Raw genomic sequence first — 22,621 nt, forward strand, 5'->3', positions numbered from 1 at the left:
CTGTCCTCCACTGACTGCCCCCATCCCCTGGCTCACCCCAGGGAGCAGGAAGCCGATTTCAATGCAATCGCTGGGAGGCAAGCTCAGAAACACAGCCTCGGTGCAGGTCTGGAGAGATCGAGAATCTCCTGCTCCCAAAGACCTCAGGGCTGCATGGACGCTGTCCCAGCCGAGGAGCTGGCCAGCTGTTCCCTCTCAGCCCACAGTGTCCTGTGTCAGGCTCGTAGCAGCCAGTGCTCCCACAGCTGAGATGCGGGGTGAGTGCATGCATCCTGGGCAGCCATGACACCAGCCAGACCCCAGGAGCAATTCCCGGAGAACCGTGGCCAACCTTCCCCAGTAACAGGGCGTGATTCTCTGTGCCTACAAGAGTACAAGCCCTGCCTCGCACACCCAGGTGTCTGGGGCTCCTGGACAGCAGTTCAGCCTTGCTCCTGGTTGCAGCCTCAGATGGCCTGTGGGGGGCTTGACTGGGGGCTGCTAAGGGGGGTGAGCTGCCCCGGCCCTGCCAGGGTGGGGGCCGCACCTTCCCAGCTCCAGACCCTTGGGGACGAGGCTCTGGTCCCTTGTCTGTAAAACAGGCAGGCAGCGTGGGCCCCAGCCTGTGGCAGCTGAGGGGGTCTCTGGAAGCAGGCAGGTCCCACGTATCCTGGGGGTGGGTGGCAGGAGTGCAGATGGCAGAAAAGAAGAGTCTCAGTCCCCGTCAGTCTTGATAGAGAGATGCAGCAACACCCCCCCCATCACTGTGCCTCATTTTTTAAAATTTAGATTTATAATGATAGAGAATGAGAAAGAGCCTCCATACCAGACTCCAACCTTTCAGGTGCAGGAAGGGTAGAGCTGAGCTGAGCTGAGCTTCTCAGTGTCTCTGTGGCTTCTCTGCTCCAGGGTGTCGCCGAAGAGGGACATCCAGCACGGAGCCTTGGGGTCTGGCGTCTCACTCGTCCACTTGTCTCCTTTCTTTTTTTTTAAACACATAATCGAGATGTAATCCACGTGTTGTACAGTTCACTCATCAAAGTGTGCAGTTCAGTGGTTTTACTGTATTTAGTTGTGCATCCATCAGTTCTAGAACATTCTGTCACCCCAAAAGGAAACTCCATTCCCATGAGCAGTCATCCCATCCCCCTCCCCCAGCCCAGTAACCAGGAATCCACTTTCTGTCTCTGTGAATCAGCCTGTTCTGGACATTTCATGTAAATGGAGTCATACACTGTGTGGCCTTTTGTGTCTGGCGTCTGTCACTGAGCGTGATGCGTTCAAAATCCATCCACGTGGTAGCGTGTGTCAGAGCCTCGTTCCTGTTCATGGCTGAGGAATGTTCAAGCGTGTGCATGGGCTACACTGTTTAGTGTCTGTCCTGCTGTGGACACCTGCCTCACCTGGGCCTGTCTTCCAGGACTCCTCATACCTCGAGGACCTCTCCAACACCTCCATCTTCTCTTCATCCGTGGACTCCCTGTCGGACATCGCAGACACACCCGACTTCCTGTCGGCTGACAGCCTCAGCCAGGTGCCCACCATCTGGGATGTGAACACCCCCTCCTCTGCCCACGACAAGGTTAGTGCGCCCAGCTTCTCAGCTTCTCCAGCTCCGCATGCTAATGGGGGCAGGGGGCTGGGGTTTAGGCCAGTTATTGCCAGGGCTGCTCACCTTATGGATGACATTGTGGGTCTAGGGTCCTCACATGTCCTGTACAGCCCTCGAGGGCTGCGGTCCGCTGGTCATACCCCTTCTGCACTACCGCCCCCCCTTTTGTTTTGGTTTTATTTTTTATTTTTTTGAGTATTCTATGATGTTGTTGGGGGGGGGGGGTTGGCCCACGGCTGGCTCCGTCGCTGGACTGGTCGTGGTCAGTGGTGGGCGGGGCCAAGGCCATGGACCCTAGGGGCTCCTCCTACTGCCCCTTTTGACAAGGATCTGGTGGCACCTTCTCCTCGCCTGCCCTGTGCCAGGTCACAGCAGTCCCTGACCCTGGTGGAGACAGGTTTCACACAGGAGATGTGAAAAGCCATTTGGGACACCAGTTCTCACCCCAGGCAACTCTGCCCCTGGATGACACTGGACAATGTTGGGACATTTGTGGTTGTCATGACTGGGGCGGGGGGCACTCCTGACATGGAGTGGTGGAGGCCAGGGACACTGCTCAGCACCTGCAGTGCCCAGGACGGCCCACCACAGAGAAGGATCTGGGCCCAGTGTCCACAGTGCCGAGGGGAGACCCTGCTGTAGAGAAACATACAGGCACATATGGGATAGGGGGAAGGTGCAGGGAGGGTCACTCTGGGGAGGCAGTACTGGGGCCAAGAGCTGGAGGAGATGCCAGCCCAGTGGACTCCTGAGTCAGTGTGGCCATTGACTGGCCAGGTGGGAGCCAGCAGGGTGAGGTGAGCAGAATCCTGTTCAGGGATGGGGTGGAATGGTTCAGACATTACCCTTAGTTCTCCTGGCTGGCTTTCCTAGGGGGCTGGGTTTGTCTCTGTGTACTCCCCCATGCAGGACACGGACGAGCAAGACCGGCCCTGGAGGGAGGGGTCATGGAGGGCAGGATCCCAAGTGCTCCAGGCACTACCTCCAGCCCATTCCCAGGACTGGGCAGTGGGGGCGTCCTCCCAGTGTCCACCTGCCCTCCCCAGTGGACCAGTGGATGCTGGTGGGTACAGGCCTGCTGGCAGCTCTCAGGCCCCATGCCCTCAGCAGGGGTCTGACCTGGATGGCAGAGCAGACAGGCCTGTGGTGTGTGGCCAACGGGGACAGAATGCCCAGAGCACACAGCACCGGCCTGCCGTGGGCGACTCAGCCTGTTCCTGTTAGGCACTGGGGCCCACCCCTCCTGCAGAGCCTGCGGCCTCCTGGCCTGCCCACAAGTCCTCAGCTGGACACGAGGGAGGAGGCCTGGGGCCCGGTGGCCTGCAGCGGACGGCATGAGGGCATCTGACACCCAGTGCCCCCCAGTTCCCCAGCCCTGCGGGAACCATGACTCAGCCTTCCAGGAACCCACGTGCCTGTTTATTTGTGTTTTTGTAAATTTAAAAAAAGGAGTGGGGGATTGAGTATAGGTTTCTAACCTTACTATACATCGCGTCTGTTTTCATTTTTAAAAAGCTTCAGCCGTGTTCCTAATCCTTGGAAAAACAATTGTCCTGAGCGTCAAGTTAATCACCCCTTGACCGACTCCCAGGGAGATGTTGCAAAGGGGTCTCCGTGCCCTGAAGCGCATGTGCTCTGGGCAGTCTCGGGAATGAACAACCCACACTGTCCAGGGATGTTGGGGGTCCAAGTGGGGGATGTGGTCTGGAAGTGGTCTTCCCCTTTCTGGTTTTTTCTGCTTTTATGATGGGCTGACATGACTGTTAGGATTTTTTTTTTTATGAGTGAGTATGTTTTGTCTTTTTTTTTTTTTTTTTGATGACCGGTAAGGGGATCTTAACCCTTGACTTGGTGTTGTCAGCACCACGCTCACCCAGTGAGCTAACCGGCCATCCCTATATAGGGATCCGAACCCGTGGCCTTGGTGTTATCAGCACCGCACTCTCCCAAGTGAGCCACAGGCCGGCCCCCAGTGAGTGTGTTTTGAAATCACACAGACCATGGTCTGGACCCTGCCCTCTCCTGGGTGTGTGTCCTGGCCCAGCCCGGCTCAGTGTATGATCTGGACAGTGGGCGTGACCAGCCACACTGCTCCCTGGGGGTGGGCAGAGTGAAGGCAGGGCCCTGACTTGGCCCCAGTGGGTTTGGGTCTCCTGTCCTGACCCATCTGCAGGCTCTGGCCACCCAGTCAGTTCTGAAACCCCAGGGTGGGCCAGGTCCCCCCGATGGCCACAGACTCATCCCAGAGGCCTGGCCATGCCTGGTCCCTCTGGAAACAGCGGGAGTGCAGGGCCCTGGGGTGCGGAGAGTGAGGACGATGGGGTCTCCTGTGGTGGCTGGGCCTATGGGCTCTCCAGCCTGTGGTCTGAGGTTCTGCTCTCCCTCAGCTGTTCCTGCCCAGCGGGTCATTCCCAGGCCTCGAGGACCCTCTGTCTTCCCTCTCTAGCACTCCGCTTCTTGGCAGCTACCAGGTGAGCCACCTGCCCAGGGGCTCCCTCCCTCCCTAGCCCGTCTCCTGGTCCCTGGGGAGGGTCACACACACAGGCACCCTCCTGGCTGGCCCAGATGCAGGGAGTACCCTGTTTTACAAAGGAGGAAACAAACGTCCTGGGGAGGCACTGTGCTGGGTGGACTCTGGGTCACTGGCAGCCATGGTCAACCAAGCCCCTATCCCCCATGGGAGGCTGGGCCATGTGGGACAGGACCTGCCCCTGCCCCTCACCCAGGACATTCAGGCACAGACTCAGCCTGAGGAGGAGGAGGAGGCAGAGGAGGAGGAGGCGGAGGAGCTGGGCCACACGGAGACCTATGCCGACTACGTGCCATCCAAGTGTGAGTGCCACCAGGACCCTCAGACACGGCCCCCTCCTGCAGGACCTAGACCCCAGCGGGTGACCACTGCTTGGCTAGCCCCTTCAAGGACGGTGGGAGGACCCTCGGGGCCGGTTCTAGAGTCCACACCTGTGCAAACCTGGAGGCTCACAGAGGCAATGAAATGGGAACGGAGCCTGGCTTCCCACCCTGCTCCTCCCCAGTGCCCAAAAACATCCCTGCTTCCGGACCTGACCCACCCAGTGATCCTGGCCACGCCCCAGCCCGCCCAGTGACCCTGACCATGCCCCAGGCCCTCCCAGTGATCCTGGCCACGCCCCAGGCCCGCTCTCACAGCGCTTCCAACCACGCCCCCTGCTCCAGCCAAGATCGGGAAGCAGCACCCGGACCGCGTGGTGGAGACCAGCACCCTGTCCAGTGTCCCACCGCCAGACATCACCTATACCCTCGCCCTGCCTGCCTCGGACAACGGGGCCCTGTCTGCCCTGCAGCTGGAGGCCATCACCTATGCCTGCCAGGTGACCCGAGCCCCCGCCCCGGCCCACCCTCGTGGCACCCCTGAGGAGGGGGCGCAGGGCCAGGCAGCCCCACCTGGCCCTGACTGCCGCCCTCTGGCCGCAGCAACACGAGGTCCTGCTCCCCAGTGGGCAACGGGCGGGCTTCCTCATCGGTGATGGGGCCGGTGTGGGCAAGGGCCGCACCGTGGCCGGAATCATCCTGGAGAACCACGTGCGCGGCAGGAAGAAGGCTCTGTGGTGAGCGCCTGCCTGGACCCTGGCGGGGCGGGGGGACCAGGAGCGCCTGACCTGACACCCACCGTCCCGGGCCCCAGGTTCAGCGTCTCCAATGACCTCAAGTACGACGCAGAGCGTGACCTGCGGGACATCGACGCCCCTGGCATCGCGGTGCACGCACTGAGCAAGGTGGGGGGGATGGGGTCGCCCCTGGAGCAGAGGGCTCAGCCCACCTCCTTCACAAATGGGGAAACTGAGGCCCAGGGAGGGGCGGGGCCTGGCCTGCACTTGTCCCCACATTGCTCCCGTGTCCCCAGATCAAGTATGGAGACAGCACTACCTCAGAGGGTGTCCTCTTCGCCACCTACTCCGCCCTGATCGGGGAGAGCCAGGCGGGCGGGCAGCACCGCACACGCCTCCGGCAGATCCTCGAGTGGTGCGGTGAGGCCTTCGATGGTGTTGTATCCTGCTGGGGATGGATGGGAGGGGCAGGAGGCCACTGCTAACCACTCTGGGGGTGTCCCTGCCGAGTCCCTCGATTTCACCTGGTGCAGGAGTCCAGTTGACGCCCGTGGGGGTTCCAGGAGACTGCGCAATGTGTCATCCACCCCTCGTGGTTGGGCTCAGCCTCCTGGCTCTGGTGATCCTGCCCGTGATGCCCGGGGGAGGCAGTGGTGGCCGCTGTGCCCCCAGAGGTGGAAGGTGCTGACCTACCTAACGTGGGGCACAGAGTACTCCCCCCACTTCCCAGGGCTCCATGATGTGGGCAGGCCGAGGCCCGGAGGGGCCTCCACCCAACCCAGGAGGTAATGGGGCCAGTCAGCACCAACATCAGGGAGCCCCAGTGGCCAGGCCCAGCACGGGCCCCAGCCCTGCTCTGCGGGAGGCTCCCCTACAGCTTTGGGGTGTCAGGGACACAAGATCTCCCCACTGGCAGAAAGCTCCCAAACAGAGGGCTTTTCCTACCTTCCCATCGCTGTTTCTTAAAACCTTTCGATAATCTTGTGCCCTGTGGGGAGCGCAGTGAGGTGTAAGCAGTAGCAGGACTGTCACCTCTCGGGGTGGACCCTGCCAGCTCAGACAGCTGGACGCACCTTCCCACCGCCACCCCGTCCCCAACTTGGGCTCTCTTCTTGCTTCATTGCTCACATACTGCAGAGTATGTTCTTCCTGCCAGCAGTACCCAAAAGCAGACCCGCCTTGGTCTCCCCCAAGCCTCTCCCCCCGAGAGCAGCCACCACAAGGGAGTGGCCAGAGCTTGTCCTGGGGTCCCCACACAGGTACCTGTAGAGGGCTGCATGCAGGGTACCGTCCTGGGTACTCTGAGTTGCTCACTCTCCACCGGCAGCAGGGTCTGGGGTCTCTGCCCCTTGGAGCTTGCAGGCCCCCTGGAGCTCCCCGGGATGGGGTGTGGGGCCAGCCCGGCTAGCAGTGGGGGAGCAGGGCCTCTGCAGCTTGCTCTTCAATGCCTGTCCCCCTGAGGCCGTCCTGAGCACCCAACCCTACGTCCTCTTTTCTTCCTGTCCCTGCGTGTCATGCCCGATTCAGCGGTTTCCCTATTGTGGGGACATTCCGATGGTTTCCAGCCTCTCAGTGATATAAACAGCCCTGTCGTCAGCGCTTGCTGTTCTCTTGGGGCTGTGCTCCGAAGTGGGGTGACCGACCCCTGAGGCTGGATCCAAGCTGGATGTCTGGTCCTGGCACTGTCCCAGAAATTTCCTCACACCCTGTCCGCGGAACAGATGAGGGCCACTGGCCTGCTGTGTCTGTGCACATGAGGACGTGGTCATGGCTTGGCTTGTTCAGTGAAACACTTAAGTACAGGACAATCCAGGCCTGCCAGAGGAAGAAACCGCAGGATACAGGTGCACCCAGGGTGCCCAGATGGCACCTCCCTATGTCCACCTCGTGCAGGAAGTAATGTCAGTGTCATACTCTCGACAAGCTGTGTGCTGGGCACCTAACACAGGGGCTTACCTTGTGTGTGCCTGTTTTTCCTCTGTCGACCCTTTATCTGGTATTCTTTTCTGTTTTCTTTTTTGGCAGCTGGCAGTACAGGGATCTGAAACCCATGACCTTGGTTTTATGACATCTCACTCCTACCAGCTGAGCCAACCGGCCAGCCCTGCTTTTCTTTAACTTGCTTTTTTCTCCTTAATGTTTTTCTTTTGGTGGCTGGCTGGTATGGGGATCCGAACCCATGACCTTGGTGTTGTAAGGCTGTGCTCTAACCAGCTAACTGGCCAGTCCTCTCCTTAACATATTGAAAGCATCTTCACATCTTTTCTTCAGTATTATTTTCTACACAGGATCACTGTACACTCACATGTAACTTGTACGAAACAGAAGAGAGGCGCCCAGTACCCTTGACCCACCTCCCCGATGGCAACGTCCTGCAAACTCTAGGGCAGTCAGAGCACCCCTGAGTGGATGCAGCCCACCCCCCATGAATGGCCCCCTTTTCTCTGTATACTCTTGCACCTGTGTATTGACACAGTCTATATGAGCTGTCCTGGGCATAGTACATCCAGCCATAGTATGGGGATCTCATACCCTGAGTGCACCACCCCCATGGCTTTTGGAGTTTGAGTACTTAAATTAAGGGCATTTGCCCTGAGCCAGGTAAGTGTGGATTTGGGAGGTCAGGGCCTGGGACCCTGGGGTTGCCTGCCATCCTTCCAGAACACTCCTTAATCCTGGCTGCCCCAGATCGTGTTTGACGAGTGCCACAAAGCCAAGAACGCCAGCTCCACCAAGATGGGCAAGGCCGTGCTGGACCTGCAGAACAAGCTGCCCCGAGCCCGGGTGGTCTACGCCAGCGCCACAGGTGGGGGCTGCGGCCGGGGGCAGGGGCTTAATGGTGCCTGCTCTAGTCTCTTGCAGCCCAGCCCAGGGGTGGAGCTCACCTCTGCCATCTGGCCTGGGGACATTGCAGAGTTTCAGGCCCTCTTACCTGGCCCTTGGCCCATTCCTGGGGCCCCACCTGGCCTCACAGGCACAGCTGCCGCCTCCTGGCTGGCCAGGGGAGTTGACGATGCCTCCCACACCTGCCCCAGGTGCCTCTGAGCCTCGGAACATGATCTACATGAGCCGTCTGGGCATCTGGGGCGAGGGCACGCCCTTCCGGACCTTCGATGAGTTCCTGCACGCCATTGAGAAGAGGTGAGCGCCCTTCCCTGCCCGCTGCACCCAAGGCCTGGCATCAGGTGTGACCGCTCCACCTGCACCCATAGGGATCTTAAAACACAGATCACATCCTTTCCTTGCCTATCACTTTCTGTGGTTCTTAAGGGAACAAGCTCCCTCCCCACCAGGCCCCCAGGCTCTGGGCGACCATTCCTGCCTCCCGCTCAAGCCTGCCTGCAGTTTGTTCCTTGTGGGTGGCCACGGAGCATTTGCACATGCCGTCTTTGCAGTCCACGTGCCTGGCTCTGACTCACCTTCCGGGGTCAGCCCCTCGGTGGTGTTCAGGTGGCCTGTGTCCTTGCAGGGGAGTGGGTGCCATGGAGATTGTAGCCATGGACATGAAGGTCAGTGGTATGTACATTGCACGCCAGCTCAGCTTTTCTGGTGTCACCTTCCGCATCGAGGAGATCCCGCTGACCCCGGCCTTTGAGTGTGTCTACAACCGTGCAGCCCTGCTGGTGAGCAGGGGCGTCTGGGGGCGGGAATGGCAGGGACAGAGTGGCCAGGAGCTCCAACTGCGTGAACCCCTTGTACATGCCCCCCACAATTGTGCCACTGTTGCCAGCCAGTGTTCTGTCCTTAAAGACACCACAGGCATGTGTCAAATTACAGAATGCTCCCTCCCCTGTGATTTTAGGCAGGGGCCCAGCATCTTGATTCTGTCCTAATTGGGGGGTTTTACGTGACTGTGATAACATGGGCCCATGGCCAGAGCCCTGCCTGCCCTCCCCTGGGTTCCTGGAGCTCATGGCCATGTTCAGCGTCCATATGGCTGTGTGTGTCCCTTCCATGTGTGGACAGGTTCCTGTGTTCTCACCTTGCACCTGACAAGCCCTTGAGCACCAGCCTGGCTTGCATGCCAGATGGTCTCTTTAGGTTAAACTAAACCAGGTTCTTCTCTCGGCACTGTGGACACTGGGGCTGGATCCTTCTCTGTGGTGGGGCCGTCTTGGGCACTGCAGGTGCTGAGTAGTATCCCTGGCCTCCACCCACTCCTTGTCAGGAGCACCCCCAGTCATGCCGAGTGTCCCCTGGGCGTGAGACCCTGGTCTAAAGCGTTGAGAGTGGATGGCCATTCATGCAGGGCTCACGCTGCACCCAGGTGTCGCCTGAGCCACCGTCACCCCAGCTTTGCCACCACTGCCTGTTTCGGCTTTTTAGCATTTTTACCATTTAGGTGCAGCCAGTGACTCTTACCACCCTGCCCCCAATTCCACCTGGCTTAGGGAAGCTCTTTGGCTGGGAGGTAGCTGGGCCAGCCAGGCCAGCCTCGCGAGCCTCGCGCTCACCACCAGGGCTATGTCTTGCAGTGGGCCGAGGCCCTGGGCGTGTTCCAGCAGGCAGCCGACTGGATTGGCCTGGAGTCACGCAAGTCCCTGTGGGGCCAGTTCTGGTCGGCTCACCAGCGCTTCTTCAAGTACCTGTGCATTGCTGCCAAGGTACACCGGCTGGTGGAGCTGGCCCGCGAGGAGCTGGCCCGTGGCAAGGTGAGGCCTGGGTGGGGGCAACCACTGTCTTTCCTGGTCACCCCGCCATGGAGGCACCATTCTGCCCACATCTTCCTGGGACCCAGCACCCCTGGGATGCTGCCTGGTCAGGTCAGACCCCACTGGGCTGAGGATCCTTCTTGGGGAGATGAGAACAGAGGTTGGGGAACAGCCATCACCCCCGTGGCCCAGAAGGTTCATTTCCCCGGGGCCCTGGTGCAGGGCTGGTGGGTGGGGGGTCCCAGAGCCGCTTACAGCCCCCTGCCCCATCCCCGCAGTGCGTGGTCATCGGGCTGCAGTCCACAGGTGAGGCACGGACACGGGAGGTGCTGGGCGAGAACGACGGGCACCTGGACTGCTTTGTCTCGGCCGCTGAGTGAGTTGGGGGCAGCAGTGGCTCCCTGTGGCCTGGCCCTGCCCCTGGGTCCCCAGCACATGGGGCGGGACGAGCTGGGCAGGCTTGGCTCACACCCCAACCCCAGGCCTGGCCTGGTCTAGTGAAGAGAAGCCAGTGGGTGGTTTCCCAGGGTCTCAGAGAGAAGCTTTGTCCGCCTGTCCCCGCGTGGTGCCACGCCCTTTCTACGAGGACTTTGCAGATTTTAGAGACTGGCCCTCGTGGTTACCTGGTGGCCCTGGTCTCTTCCTATGGTTGAGAGTGCCCCCAGCCCACCCTGGGGAGGGTCCCAGAAGCCCTCCTGCCTCTGGCTTCACAGCCCCTTCCTGGTTCCTCCTCACATTCCAGGGGACAGGTCTCCCCCAGTGTTGGGCATCTGATGTGTCCCTTGCTTTTGCCAGGAAGCCCCCCAGCACCTCCTTCACCCCATTTCACCCACCCCAATCCTGGGAGCGTCTGGCCACCGTCATCCCTTAGAGGCAGTCAGCATGCAGGCAGACCCACCCACGGCCCTTTGACAGCGGGACCCCTCCCCTGTCCCCTGCTCCCCTCTGCCCACTGCATCAAAGCTGCATGCCCCATGGGCCACAAGCTACCTCCTGCCGGGCAGGACCAGCCCTCTGTCCTGGCTCTCACCACCCCCCTTGGGATCTGCCTCCCTGAGTCCCCGACACAAGGCCCAGCCCTGTCCTGGAGAAGCCGAGGGGTCCCTCAGACCCACGCAAGGCCCCAGTGCTGTGGTTCCTGCTTCCCCTGAGAGCAAACCTGCACACAGGCCGCCCCCACAAGTCCCAACCGGCCAGTGGCACAGCCTTCCTCGCAGGAGAATGAACTCTGCTCTTACTTTCAGAGGCGTCTTTCTGTCACTAATTCAGAAGCACTTTCCTTCAACCAAAAGGAAGCGGGACAGAGGAGTGAGCAGTAAGAGAAAACGTAAGCGCCCCCGCTCACTGCTGCCGCCGCCTGCTCCCACTCCTGCTGCCCCCCCAGCTCCTCCCTCCAGAGCCAGGCCCCCGGCTCCGCTGCCAGTGGGAGGTTCTACACACGGACTCTACCCCACCCCACCCAGGATCCACCTGCAGAGGAGCGGGTGCTCAGGGAGAGTAGCACCCCAGACAGCCTGCAGGCAGGGGCACCTGCAGGACCACAGGCGCGTCTGGCACAGGCTCCCAAGCAGGCAGGGAGACATCCCACCAGGCAGGGCCCAGAAACCCCTCCTCAGCTGCTGAAAAAAGCAAAAAAAGCCTGGTGTTGCCAGGTTGTTGAGGCTCAGAGAGGCCAAGTACCTCAATCAAAGTCACACAGTCAGATGTGAGGGGCAGAGCCAGGACCCACCCTCCTTCAGGGTGGCCTGGACAGCAGCAGTGTCATGTGGCCCCTGGACCACTGGCTCCTATAGGGGGCCTGGGCACATCCTCAGGCCGAGCCAGCCATCAGCATCCCCCCTAGGCCAATGGTGTCAGGAAGGCCCCTAGTGCAGTCTCCCAGGAGACCCCCCAGCGTATACTGCCCCATTAGGCATGGGAGGATGTCAGGTGTAGGTGTTAGAACCGGCCTGTACACCTACCTCGCCCTCGTGCGCAGTGGGAGCATAGGGATTCCAAGAGGAAAACCCAGATCACAGCCAAAAGCTGCTGGCCCAGAGGCACCCGCCACACAAGCAGAGGGCGCCAGGTGAGGGACAGGGTCTCCCCAGAGACTCTTTCTCAGTCAGGGAGTTGTCATGAGCTTAGGGCCCATCGGCTTCTCTCTCTGTCCAAGCACCTCAGCTTGGCCTGCTCCTCCCGTGGTCCGGCCTGTGGTGACCCCTGACCCCCCCAACAGGGCGGCCACGGGGCCGCGGGGGCAAAGTCCCCAGGCTGGTGTGCGAGGCAGCAGGTGTGATCCGCATCAGTGACGACAGCAGCACTGAGTCAGATGCTGGTCTGGACAGTGACTTCAACTCCTCTCCTGAGTCCCTGGTGGACGATGACGTGGTTATTGTGGACACCATCGGGCTCCCCCCAGATGACCGAGGTGAGGGTGTGCCTGGGTGACCCTGAAGTGTAGATGCTGCCGTTACACCCACTTTACAAGTGGGGAGACTGAGGCTGGGAAAAGGGAGGTCAGAGTTACACCACTGGTCAGAGACAGAGCTAGACAGTCCCAGCCTGACCTTCCACCCCCCGCAGGTCCCCTGTTCCCCCCGCAGAGGGACCTGCAGGGTCCCGGTGTCCTGGAGCGGGTTGAGCGACTGAAGCAGGACTTGCTGACCAAGGTGCGGGCACTGGGCCAGGAACTGCCAGTCAACACCCTGGATGAGCTCATTGACCAGCTTGGGGGTCCTGAGCGGGTGGCCGAGGTGAGCACACCCCTGCCAGTCACCTGTGTACATGCTTGGGGTGTCCAGGGCATGGCCCACCCAGCCACCCCCTCCCCGCCCCTTTGGATCCATTTTGGCACCAAAAGTATTAAAAGACCATGAAGGTAACACAGATCCCTGTGGGGCAGCCCAAGACTGAGCCAGAGTTGAGTCCTGGCCCCGGGTTTCGCAAGCTCCCTGTCCTTCCCCTACTCATGGGGAGATGGGGAAACTGAGGCCCACAGGCCAGGCCCCTAGGCAGCTGCTCCACTGACATATGTACCCTGGTTCTCTGCTCTGGCCACAGATGACTGGCAGGAAAGGCCGGGTTGTGTCCAGGCCTGATGGGACGGTGGCCTTTGAGTCACGGGCGGAGCAGGGCCTGTCCATCGACAACGTGAACCTCAGGGAGAAGCAGCGCTTCATGAGCGGCGAGAAGGTGGGGAGCGGCAGGCACGTGCTGTACGTGTGCAGGGGGAGAAGACCCCAGGCCCCCGCTTGTCTGTGTGCCTGTGTGTACAGGCGTGTGTGTGCGTAGACACGTATGTGCACAAGTGCATCACATCTGCGTGTTGTGCAGTCACGTGCACATGCGTGGCTGCCACTGTGGGGCTCTCAGGCCTCTCTGGCCTCCTCGTCGCCCCTGGAAGTCCTTGGGTGGAAGTGGTCCTGCTGACTGGAGCTTGGGGCTGGGCCGGGTGAGTGGTGGGCAGCACAACAACCTGCCCGCATCCCCCAGCTCGTAGCCATCATCTCGGAGGCCTCCAGCTCGGGCGTCTCCCTCCAAGCTGACCGACGGGTGCAGAACCAGCGGCGCCGCGTGCACATGACGCTGGAGCTGCCCTGGAGTGCCGACCGCGCCATCCAGCAGTTCGGTGAGAGCCGCCCCCGCCCCACCCCGGCCACGCCCCCGCGGTCGCCCCAGCCACGTCCCGCAGCCGTCCCTGAGAGCAGCTTCTGCCTTCGTCCAGGACGCACTCACCGCTCCAACCAGGTATCGGCACCCGAGTATGTCTTCCTTATCTCGGAGCTGGCCGGGGAGCGGCGCTTCGCCTCCATCGTGGCCAAGCGCCTGGAGAGCCTGGTGAGCGGCCGGGGCCGGGGCCGGGGCCGGGGCCGGGGCCGGGGCTGGGGCTGGGAAGGCTCCCCACCCGGGGCCCACGCGCTGACAGCCTGCTCCGCCCCGGCAGGGCGCCCTGACCCATGGAGACCGCCGCGCCACTGAATCCCGTGACCTGAGCAAGTACAACTTCGAGAACAAGGTACCGTGGGGAGGCCAGGGACGGGGGAGGCCGGCCTCCTCCCCACACCTCCTCCACCCTCACCCCCGTCGCTCGCCTCGCCCCCCAGTACGGCATCCGGGCCCTGCACTGCGTCCTCACCACCATCCTGAGCCAGACGGAGAACAAGATGCCCCCGCCGCAGGGCTACCCAGGAGGGGTCACCGCCTTCTTCCGGGGTGAGCTGGGGTTCCCGTGGGGGTCTTTCTGGGAGGGCAGGGTGGCAGATCAGCAGGTTCCAGAGCAGTTTGGGGGCCCAGGATTTGTAGACTGGTTTGTGTGGAAAGACCCCTCTCCACATGCTCACAGATGAGGCCTTGAGGGCACAGGGAAGTGGAGAGAGCCCCCCAAAGACAGAAGAAAGGAGAAAAAGGAAGAGTGAGCCCCACATGTGGAGGTTCCTGCTACCGGGCAGTCAGGGCTGCTGGGGCAGGAGCCAGGGGCCCGGTGGAAGGGGTGGGGAGTCTGAGGAACCACCTGCGAGGCCCCCACTTCCCCCACTTCAGACATGAAGCACGGCCTGCTGTCGGTCGGCATCGGCGGGCGGGAGTCCCGGTCTGGCTGCCTGGACGTGGACAAGGGTGAGTCCTCCGTGCAGTGCTTGGCACAGATCCCTCTGGCGGGGCCATGCAGGCCCTGGGCAGGGGCGGCTTGGGGCTCCCACACAGCCTGAGCACCACCCCATCCACACAGACTGCTCCATCAGCAAGTTCCTGAACCGCATCCTGGGGCTGGAGGTGCAGAAGCAGAACGCGCTGTTCCAGTACTTCTCGGACACCTTCGACCACCTCATTGAGGTGGACAAAAAGGAGGGGAAATACGACATGGGCATCCTGGGTGAGCCCGCAGGCCACTTACAGGGAGGGGCCTGGGGCTGTGGATCAGATGGAAGCGCTTAGGCAGTGCCCGCAGATACACATTGAGCCCAGCGTGATCTCGATGTTCATCCTAAAGGAACCCAGTGAATGATGTCCCCCCACGCACCCAGGCCCTCATGAAGTACATGTTACATTGTCAACCAGTGGTGGGCAGGCCTTTCTGACAAGGGCCAGAGTGTCTTTCTCGTGACCACTGCACAAAGGCACCAAGATCAAGGTCCAGGGTTTGGATCCCTGTACCGTCAACTGGCCCCCCTAAAAAAACAGAGTACAAACAAGCAGTCTGTATGTCAACAAAACTTTATTTATAAAAACAGGGGCGCTGGTGGGTGTAGTTTGCCAATCCCCTGCTTGCATGATCCCCATAACAGCCATTCAGGGCACTGAGGTGCACATTGTCTGTGACTCACTCAGGGTCACTCATGACATGAGCAGCTCCCAGACTAAAGGGGTCACTCTCTGTCCTCGGTGCTGGGTCCGGTCAAGCTTGGGCCATGCCACCATGGGATCAGCAGCCCCCAAAGCTCAGAAATGGAACTGGCCAAGCTATATCCAGGCCAGCAGGCCTCTGGTGCCTCTGTTAGACTCATGGGGCAAGGAGCCAGCTCCTCGAGGTTCCCAGACCCGACACTGCTCACCACTCCGCATCTCCCCAGACCTGGCTCCAGGAATTGACGAGATCTATGAGGAGAGCCAGCAGGTGTTCCTGGCCCCCGGACACCCACAGGATGGGCAGGTGATCTTCTACAAGGTAAGCAAGAAGGCCCCCAGCCACTGCCCCTGGCCCACAACCCACCCCACCCCACCCTGCTAATGCCCCCCATGCCCTGGCAGATCAGTGTGGATCGTGGCCTGAAGTGGGAGAAGGCGTTTGCCAAGTCACTGGAGCTGACAGGCCCCTACGATGGCTTCTACTTGTCCTACAAGGTGGGCAGCTGCCTGCACCCCATACCTGCCCAGCTCCCAGGACCAGAGGGAGTGGGGAAGGCGCTGGTTACCATTGGCTTGTCCTGTCCCTGGGTCACCCACTCTCCACGAGGGGCCCATGGTGGGTGCCTGGCCTCACTCTCTCCCATCCCCAGGTACGGGGCAACAAGCCAAGCTGCCTTTTGGCGGAACAGAACCGTGGCAAGCACTTCACTGTGTGCAAGCCCAACATTGGCCGGCAGAGCCAACTGGAGACCTTGGACACTCTACGCCGCAAGTTCCACCGGGTAGGGACAGGGATGGGGCTGGTCTCCCAGGACGGGAGGCCCCAGGTTCTGTGCCTCAGCCTCCCCTCCCTGTGGGACTCCTGCAGTCCCCAGTCCTGTCCTTAGTGCCTAGGTCACCTGGCAGGGGCGAGGGGCGACGGGCCTCAGGCCTTGGGGTGCTCCTGCCTTGGTTTCTCGCCTGTGCACTGTCCAGGCTGGATGGCAGCTGCAGGCTCTGGTGCCCCGGCTGAGGCTCACATGCATGTCCTCAGGTCACTGCAGAGGAGGCCAAGGAGCACTGGGAGAGCAGCTACGCCTTCTCACTGACACATTGCAGCCACACGGCGTGGTGAGGGCAGGTGGAGGGCGGGTCCCCTTGGGCATCCGGGACCGGGAGCATGGGGGCGGCAGCCAGCGAGGCGCTTCCTGAGCCACCCGTCTGGTGCCTGTTGTCCCACAGGAACCGGCACTGCCGGCTGGTGCAGGAGGGCAAAGACTGCGTGCAGGGCCTGCGGCTGCGGCACCACTACGTGCTGTGCGGTGCACTGCTGCGCGTGTGGGGCCGCGTAGCCGCTGTCGTGGCCGACGTCAGCAGCAGCAGCTACCTGCAGATCGTGCGCCTCAAGACCAAGGACCAGAAGAAGCAAGTGGGCATCAAGATTCCCGAGGGCTGCGTGCGGCGTGTGCTGCAGGAGCTGCAGCTCATGGATGCGGACGTCAAGCGGAGGAAGGCACTTGGCTCGAGCTGCGGCCCGGGCTGCCCTGCGCCCACCCCGCGTGCGCTCGCGCTGCCTTGCGGCCCCAGCGAGGTCCTGGACCTCACCTACAGCCCACCCGCTGAGGCCTTCCCGCTGCCCATGCGCTTTACCTTCCCCCCGCCGCCGCCCCCGCCCCTGGACCCTGTCCCCGGTGGGCTGCTGCTGGGCGCCCCGGACGCCCCCACCGACCCCGTGGCACTCGCGCATCAGGGCTGCGACATCAACTTCAAGGAGGTGCTGGAGGACATGCTGCGCTCGCTGCACGCAGGGTCCGCCGAGCCCACCCTGGGGGGCGTCGCGGGGGCAGGGGCCGGTGCAGCGGGAGGCGGGGGTCCTGAGCGGCAGAGCGTCATCCAGTTCAGCCCACCCTTCCCCAACTCCTAGGTCCCCTGCACCCGGGTGCCGGCCATGCGCCCTTGGTACAGTTTCTCTCCTAGGAAGTGGGTGGCGAACAGGGCGAGGTCCCCTGCCGACTACTGAGAGGCGCCCCCAGGCCTCGACTGCAGTGCCTTGCCCAAGCCACCTCGTGGCTGCTGTTGGCCCGGGGGGCCTCAACGATACCCGGCCTGGGGGAGCAGTGCCGCGTGCAGGCTCTGCTCAGGAGAACTCGGGGCCAGGGGGCTGGGGTGGGCCTCCTCTGGCCTCTCTCCTCTTCCTCCCCCTCCAGGCATGGACAGGGGCTCTGGGCTGAGGGGTCCCCAGCTCTACCCCACCCACCTCACAAGGGCTTCCCAGGCCCCAACCCCTGAAATCCGTGAAACTGGGTGGTCCCAAGAGCTGGAAACTCAGGAAACCCCAGGTGCTCAGGGCCCCCCCACACCTTCTCGGGGGCTCTGTGGGGCAAACCCCCCGTTAATATATGCAATTTTTCCTCCCCTGCTCCCTCCCTAAATTATTGCCTCCCCCCCCACCAGTCTTGCTGCTGAGCTGGCAGCCTCCTGGTTTCTATGTATTTATAATGAGTTTTAATGTATATATGTAAAGAGATCTTTTTTAAAATATATGTGCCTTTTGCCTACTTCCCAAACTGTCTGCTCTTGTGACCTGTGGGGACGGGGGAAGAAGGGCAGGGCTGCATGCTGTGACCCTTCAGGAGGGGCATTTAGGGGGCAGCTGCCCAAGGCCACATGGGGTACGTGAGGGTAGTAGAGGTGGTGGCTGCCACCTGTTGAGCAGCTGGGGGCAGAAAGCTGCACACTCCAGTGTCCATTCCCACTCCTGTGCTGGTGACTGCCCACCCCAGCATCTAGGGACAGCTGCCTCTGGATGGTCTGTGCCAGGACCTAGGACCCAGAACCAGGACTTTCATGGTGGCACTCTGGAACCCGATCTGTGGAGCCTCTGCTTCAGGACCGGGCCTCTGTGCCTCAGTTTCCTCCCAGGGTTTCCTGAGGGGTGTTGGTTCCTGCAGGAGGGACAGCCCAGGACCTCGAGGGCTAGGTCTGGAAGGCCAAGGCCAGCCACTTTCTCCCGGAAGCAGTGGGGAGCACCAGGCCTCAGGCAGAACTTGCGGGGGACACTTCAGTCCAAGGCCACAAGGTGGGAAGCCTGGGAGGGGGAAAGTGGGCAGGAATCCCCAGCAAAGCAGCTGAAGGCCACTGGGGTGGGCTCTCAGGACCCATTACCTGGATGTTGCCAGTTGGGGAGGGCCATAGGCCTCCCAAGCCCCTTCCCTCTACCCTGCAGTACCCCCACCTCCAGCTTCTGGAACACCCTGGGGGTACTGGCAATCTGAGGGGGGCCTCTGCCATATGGGCACCCTGATCTGTGTCCACCCCGCCAGACCAGACTGGCTGGTGAGCCCGCCCCAGCCCCTCCCACTCATGTGCCTCTGCAGGCTTGCAAGAGCTGCTTGCTCAGTTATGGCCCTGGGCCAGGAAGAACACTGACTTAGGAGAATTATCTTCTCTAGGAAAAGCCCTGCCCATGGCCAGGCTCTGTCCAAACCCAGCAGGCGGGGATGAGAGGGTAGGAGCTAGGCCCCGTGCCCAGCTGACCCAGATTGGAGCTGCAGCCCAGCACACAGGGGCAGGCACAGTTCTCTGAACCCCAAGTGGAGTGAGTTCCACCCCCCCATCCTACCCCAGCCTGGGTAGCTAACACCACACATGTACGGGCCCTGAACCAGCAGTGACCAGGACAAACAGCCCCCAGCCCGCCTCGCCACCCCTGCAGGCAGGCGAACGCAGCAGACCAATCTGTATGTTTTATTCCCACAAGGTAGCCAGGGGTTGGGGGAGCACCGAGCCCCAGTGAGCTGGGCCGCGGGACCTTCCTCCGGCAGGGGGTGCACGCCAGGTTCTCGGGTCTGCCCCACCAGCAGGCTGGTTTGCAGACAGACTGTCATTGTGCCGGGTGGAAGGTTCCAGGGGGAGAGGGGGCCACAGACGGGAAGCTCGGGCAGGGGGCACACGCTTGTGGAGCTAGAAATAGCAGGGCAGGTCCTTCTCTATTACCTGTGGGGCAAGAGGTGGGTCAGGAGTGGCCTCTTCCCCTGTCCCCACCCCACCCCCACCCAAGAGGTACCTACCAGGGGCTCCTCCATGGGGCCGTACCGCTTCACCACGCAGCCGTTCTTGTCAATGAGGAACTGCCAGGGAGAGAAGAGCAGGCCACCATGAGGAACGGGGGGCAGCAGGAGGGGCGCTGCCCTGGACGTGGCCCTGGCCCCAGCTCTTCTCCCACCTCCCCACGGCCCCTTACCTTGGTGAAGTTCCACTTGATGGCACTGTAAAACAAGCACAAGGGCATGAGGAAACCCGCGGCAGCCCCCCCCCCCCCCCCCCGGGCCCGGAGACCCCCCGGCCGGCGACCCCCCGCCCCCAGGGCCACGCACTTTCCCAGCATGCCCTTCCCCTTGGGCTGGATCTTCATCCACTTCCACAGTGGGTGCGCGTCATCCCCGTTCACGCAGATCTTGCTGTACATATCGAACTTGACATTGTAGCCGGCGGCGAAGTCTTTGATCTCAGCGTTACTCCCTGGCTCCTGCGGCAACCCGAAGCGTCCTGGTGAGCGGGCAGGGGGCCTGGACACCGCCCAGTCCCGGTGCCCCCCCCAACACGCTGTCTCCCCTTGCCTCGTCTCCATCCCAGCCTCTGCGGGGTCGGGGCCCGGGGACACGGGGCGGCCACGCACCTGCTTCCCGAACTGGTTGCAGGGGAAGGCCAGGATCCGTAAACCGCACTCAGCGTATCGGGCGTGCAGGTCGACAAGCTGAGTATAGTTTACATCGGTTTTGCCTCATTGTGAGGCTACGTTGGTGACGATGCACACGAAACCCCTGGAAAGGGGTCGGCGGTGGTCAGGCAGGCCAGGGCCTCCCCTCCCATGGCTCAGACCCCGCACCGGGCAGGCCGGGCAGGTACCCACCGGTACTTGTCCAGGGAAACCATGTGCCCGTCGATGTCCTTGGCTGAGAACTCGTGCATGGAGCGCGCACAGCGCCAGTCATCGCGGGCCGCGCACTGCAAGGCAACGGGGGCTGAGCGCGGCGGAGCTGGAACGCAGCCCGCCGCCACCCGGCCCCCTCGACAGCCCGGGGTCCGCAGGGGAGAAAGAAGTCCCAGGCGGACCGGGGCGAGGAAACCACGGCCCTGGGGCCCGGAAAACCATGCAAGGTGACGGCTCCTCCTCAAATGCGCACACCTCCCTGCGCCGCTGGGCCATTTTAGGGGACCCCGCAAAGTCCCATGGGGGGAGGGGAGCCCCGCGCGCACCGGGTCCTTCCATTCAGGGAATCCGACTGTCTCCGGCGCCGCCTGCCCCCGGGTGTCGCAACAAGGCGCCTTCCGACGGGGGCGCGCCTTCCTGCGCGGGCACGCTCGAGTCTTGCGCGGCCGGGGAGCTCGGCGCCGCTGCCCGCCCAGGTTCCGGTACCGCGGCCGGCGACGCCGCGGGGAGCCAGCGCCTGCGCGGCCCATGCCCGCCCGTCCTCGGCCGCGTCCGTGCCCTCCAGGAGGCGCGACCGGGAACAAAGGGCCCGTAGCCAGAGCGCCCGGGCCGCCGGACTGTGACGCACCGCGCGCGCAGGGGGGGGGGCGCAGCGCGGGTCGCGTGACCCGGGATTTCCAGCCCTCGGCCGCCCCCGCTCAGCCGGCCACGCCAGGGCGCCAGCGCGCGACGTCCCCACCCCCTAGGCGCCCACCGGCTGACCCGGCGCAGCAGTCCCTGCCCGGCCGGAGGTCGCGACCCCAACGGCCCAGCCCTGCCCCACTCGTCCCGGACACCGCCCCCCGACCCAGGTCCCGGCTCGCGCGCGCAGTAACCCAGCGCGGTCACCCGCGTCCGGGCCCCTTCCCGGGGGAGATGTTGGGGGAGGGGTCGACGCCGACCGGACGCCCCCCGCCCAAGCTCGCCGCGCCCTGAGGGTCCCGCGCGCCTGCCCCAACGGTCCCCGGCCTGGCGCCAAGCGCGGCGCCCGCTCACCATGGTGCCGGCCAGGCCAGGCGCGGCCAGGGCCCCGCAGAGAAGCGCCGGCTTCAGCAGGCGGCTCAGGCGGCTCAGGCGGCCGAAGCTCATCTCGGCGGCGGCAGCGGCGCGGGCTGGAGCCTACGGCTCCTCCCCTCGTTGAGCCGACCAATGGCCGCGCGCGAGCCCGCCTCTCCTCCCCGCCCTCGGCCACGCCCATCCTTGCCCTCATTGGTTGACCTCGTCGGCGCTGCGGGCGCGTGGCCGCTCTAGCCAATGGGAGGCCGGGGGGAGGGGCGGGCTGGGCTGGGCTTGCGGGTTTGTTGCCGTCGGTGACTGCGCATGCTCGCCGACGGGCGGGCGGGGGCCGTGTCCACGCGGGCGGCGTGTTGCGAGGCTGCGCGCAGTTTATCCCGGCGGCTGACCCCTGGAGAAAACTGTCTCAAACCCGTCTTCGCCGCGATCCTTGCAGAGGATCGGCCGCAGCTGCTTGTACGAGGAGCACGTGGCACTGGACGGGGTGGGGAGGGGGTTAACTCGGCCCCGGGGTCGCACCTCCCGGGGACAGCGCGACGCCGGCGGGCGCGCAGGTGTGTGCCTGAAAGATAAACGCCTGGAGGGTGTTCCTCCCACTTCTCACGCTGCAACAGTGTCTTTCAGTTTTGGCAGAAACCTCTTGGGAACTGAGTCAGGACGTTCCACAGCCCCCCTCCCCCTCCCCGTCCCCAAGCAGAATCGGGTGTTGACCTTTGCATGGGCGGGACCTTTGACTTTGGGCGTCGCTGTCAACCTCTGGCCACGTCTCTGACCCTCCAAGGAGCATTTCTGCAGAGGCAGGCGGGGGCCAGGACTCTTGGGGCTGGAGTCATACTGGGGAACCCACGAGCCCCAGACCCAGACCTGCTGCAGTCCCTGTCTTGCATGAGCGTGTTCACGCGGCTTTGCTCCAGGCCGGACACCAGAGGCGAGTCCTCAGCGTCCCCTCCCCCACCCCCATTTTCTCCCGCCCTGGCAGTGCTGGGTGACACAGTCACACACTGGCGGCTCTGTTCATGCCCTTGGGAAGGCTCACCTGATTCCACTTTTTCTTGAGTTGTTTTCCATAATGTCGTTAACATGTGACTGAAAGTGATTTATTTCAGGGTTGCCAAAAAACAGCTAAGGGCGCCACCCTGCTGGGGCACACCTGGGGGAGAGATGACCTCGCTCCTGACTTCGTGCCAGTGGTGATCAGAGCAGAATGGGGCTGGAGCTGCCGGTCGCAGGACTGGGGAATGGTGTCCCAGGCTCTGGGAGGGATTTGTGCTTGGGGTTTCACAGCTTTTCCCAGAGTGATCCCATTTTACAAATGGTGAAATGGAGTCCTGGGGTACTCCTAAAGCTCCAGAGAGGATACCCTGTCTGTCCCCCGGCAAAGGAGCAGTGTTGCCAGAGGCCTTTCCTAAGCGGCCACTGCCTCCAGGAAGGAGTAGGACAGGGCCTAATTTCTTGTTTAAAAAGTTTTGGGGGAGGCCGGCCCGTGGCTCACTCAGTAGAG

General features: G+C 62.6%; 2 protein-coding genes across 5 annotated transcripts in view; one reads left to right on the plus strand and one right to left on the minus strand.

Moving 5' to 3' along the window:
• SBNO2 (strawberry notch homolog 2) overlaps window positions 1-17,701 on the plus strand; it is a 56,944-nt gene extending 39,243 nt beyond the window's left edge. For 2 of the 3 annotated variants that reach the window (XM_063110488.1, XM_063110487.1), the window contains exons 5-31: window positions 1,400-1,561; window positions 3,979-4,062; window positions 4,318-4,423; window positions 4,787-4,941; window positions 5,045-5,178; window positions 5,256-5,346; window positions 5,475-5,618; window positions 7,867-7,984; window positions 8,214-8,319; window positions 8,648-8,801; window positions 9,654-9,830; window positions 10,109-10,206; window positions 11,075-11,157; window positions 12,049-12,240; window positions 12,396-12,565; window positions 12,873-13,004; window positions 13,305-13,440; window positions 13,537-13,649; window positions 13,756-13,827; window positions 13,916-14,024; window positions 14,352-14,426; window positions 14,539-14,682; window positions 15,380-15,474; window positions 15,558-15,650; window positions 15,806-15,937; window positions 16,189-16,265; window positions 16,377-17,701. In XM_063110488.1, the coding sequence (XP_062966558.1) occupies window positions 1,400-1,561; window positions 3,979-4,062; window positions 4,318-4,423; window positions 4,787-4,941; window positions 5,045-5,178; window positions 5,256-5,346; window positions 5,475-5,618; window positions 7,867-7,984; window positions 8,214-8,319; window positions 8,648-8,801; window positions 9,654-9,830; window positions 10,109-10,206; window positions 11,075-11,157; window positions 12,049-12,240; window positions 12,396-12,565; window positions 12,873-13,004; window positions 13,305-13,440; window positions 13,537-13,649; window positions 13,756-13,827; window positions 13,916-14,024; window positions 14,352-14,426; window positions 14,539-14,682; window positions 15,380-15,474; window positions 15,558-15,650; window positions 15,806-15,937; window positions 16,189-16,265; window positions 16,377-17,058 (3,834 nt within the window). In that variant the 3' untranslated portion in view covers window positions 17,059-17,701. The remainder of the gene's footprint in view (window positions 1-1,399; window positions 1,562-3,978; window positions 4,063-4,317; window positions 4,424-4,786; window positions 4,942-5,044; window positions 5,179-5,255; window positions 5,347-5,474; window positions 5,619-7,866; window positions 7,985-8,213; window positions 8,320-8,647; window positions 8,802-9,653; window positions 9,831-10,108; window positions 10,207-11,074; window positions 11,158-12,048; window positions 12,241-12,395; window positions 12,566-12,872; window positions 13,005-13,304; window positions 13,441-13,536; window positions 13,650-13,755; window positions 13,828-13,915; window positions 14,025-14,351; window positions 14,427-14,538; window positions 14,683-15,379; window positions 15,475-15,557; window positions 15,651-15,805; window positions 15,938-16,188; window positions 16,266-16,376) is intronic. The other variant, XM_063110489.1, reaches the window with a different exon arrangement.
• A 1,164-nt stretch (window positions 17,702-18,865) lies between these two features.
• On the minus strand, window positions 18,866-21,234 carry GPX4 (glutathione peroxidase 4). 2 transcript variants are annotated; one of them, XM_063110839.1, is made up of 7 exons: window positions 21,103-21,234; window positions 20,047-20,141; window positions 19,813-19,957; window positions 19,511-19,662; window positions 19,378-19,402; window positions 19,205-19,264; window positions 18,866-19,130 (listed from the first exon to the last, which is right to left on the minus strand). In XM_063110839.1, the coding sequence occupies exons 1-7, from the start codon at window positions 21,193-21,195 to the stop codon at window positions 19,098-19,100; spliced, it is 603 nt and encodes a 200-aa protein (XP_062966909.1). In that variant the 5' UTR covers window positions 21,196-21,234; the 3' UTR covers window positions 18,866-19,097. The 2 variants fall into 2 exon arrangements, with proteins under 2 accessions (XP_062966909.1, XP_062966910.1); XM_063110840.1 differs by lacking the exon at window positions 21,103-21,234 and adding an exon at window positions 20,394-20,612.
• Between the last annotated feature and the right edge of the window lie 1,387 nt (window positions 21,235-22,621).

The sequence above is a fragment of the Cynocephalus volans genome, chromosome 10 (genome assembly GCF_027409185.1).
Source record: "Cynocephalus volans isolate mCynVol1 chromosome 10, mCynVol1.pri, whole genome shotgun sequence".
Lineage (NCBI taxonomy): Eukaryota > Metazoa > Chordata > Mammalia > Dermoptera > Cynocephalidae > Cynocephalus > Cynocephalus volans.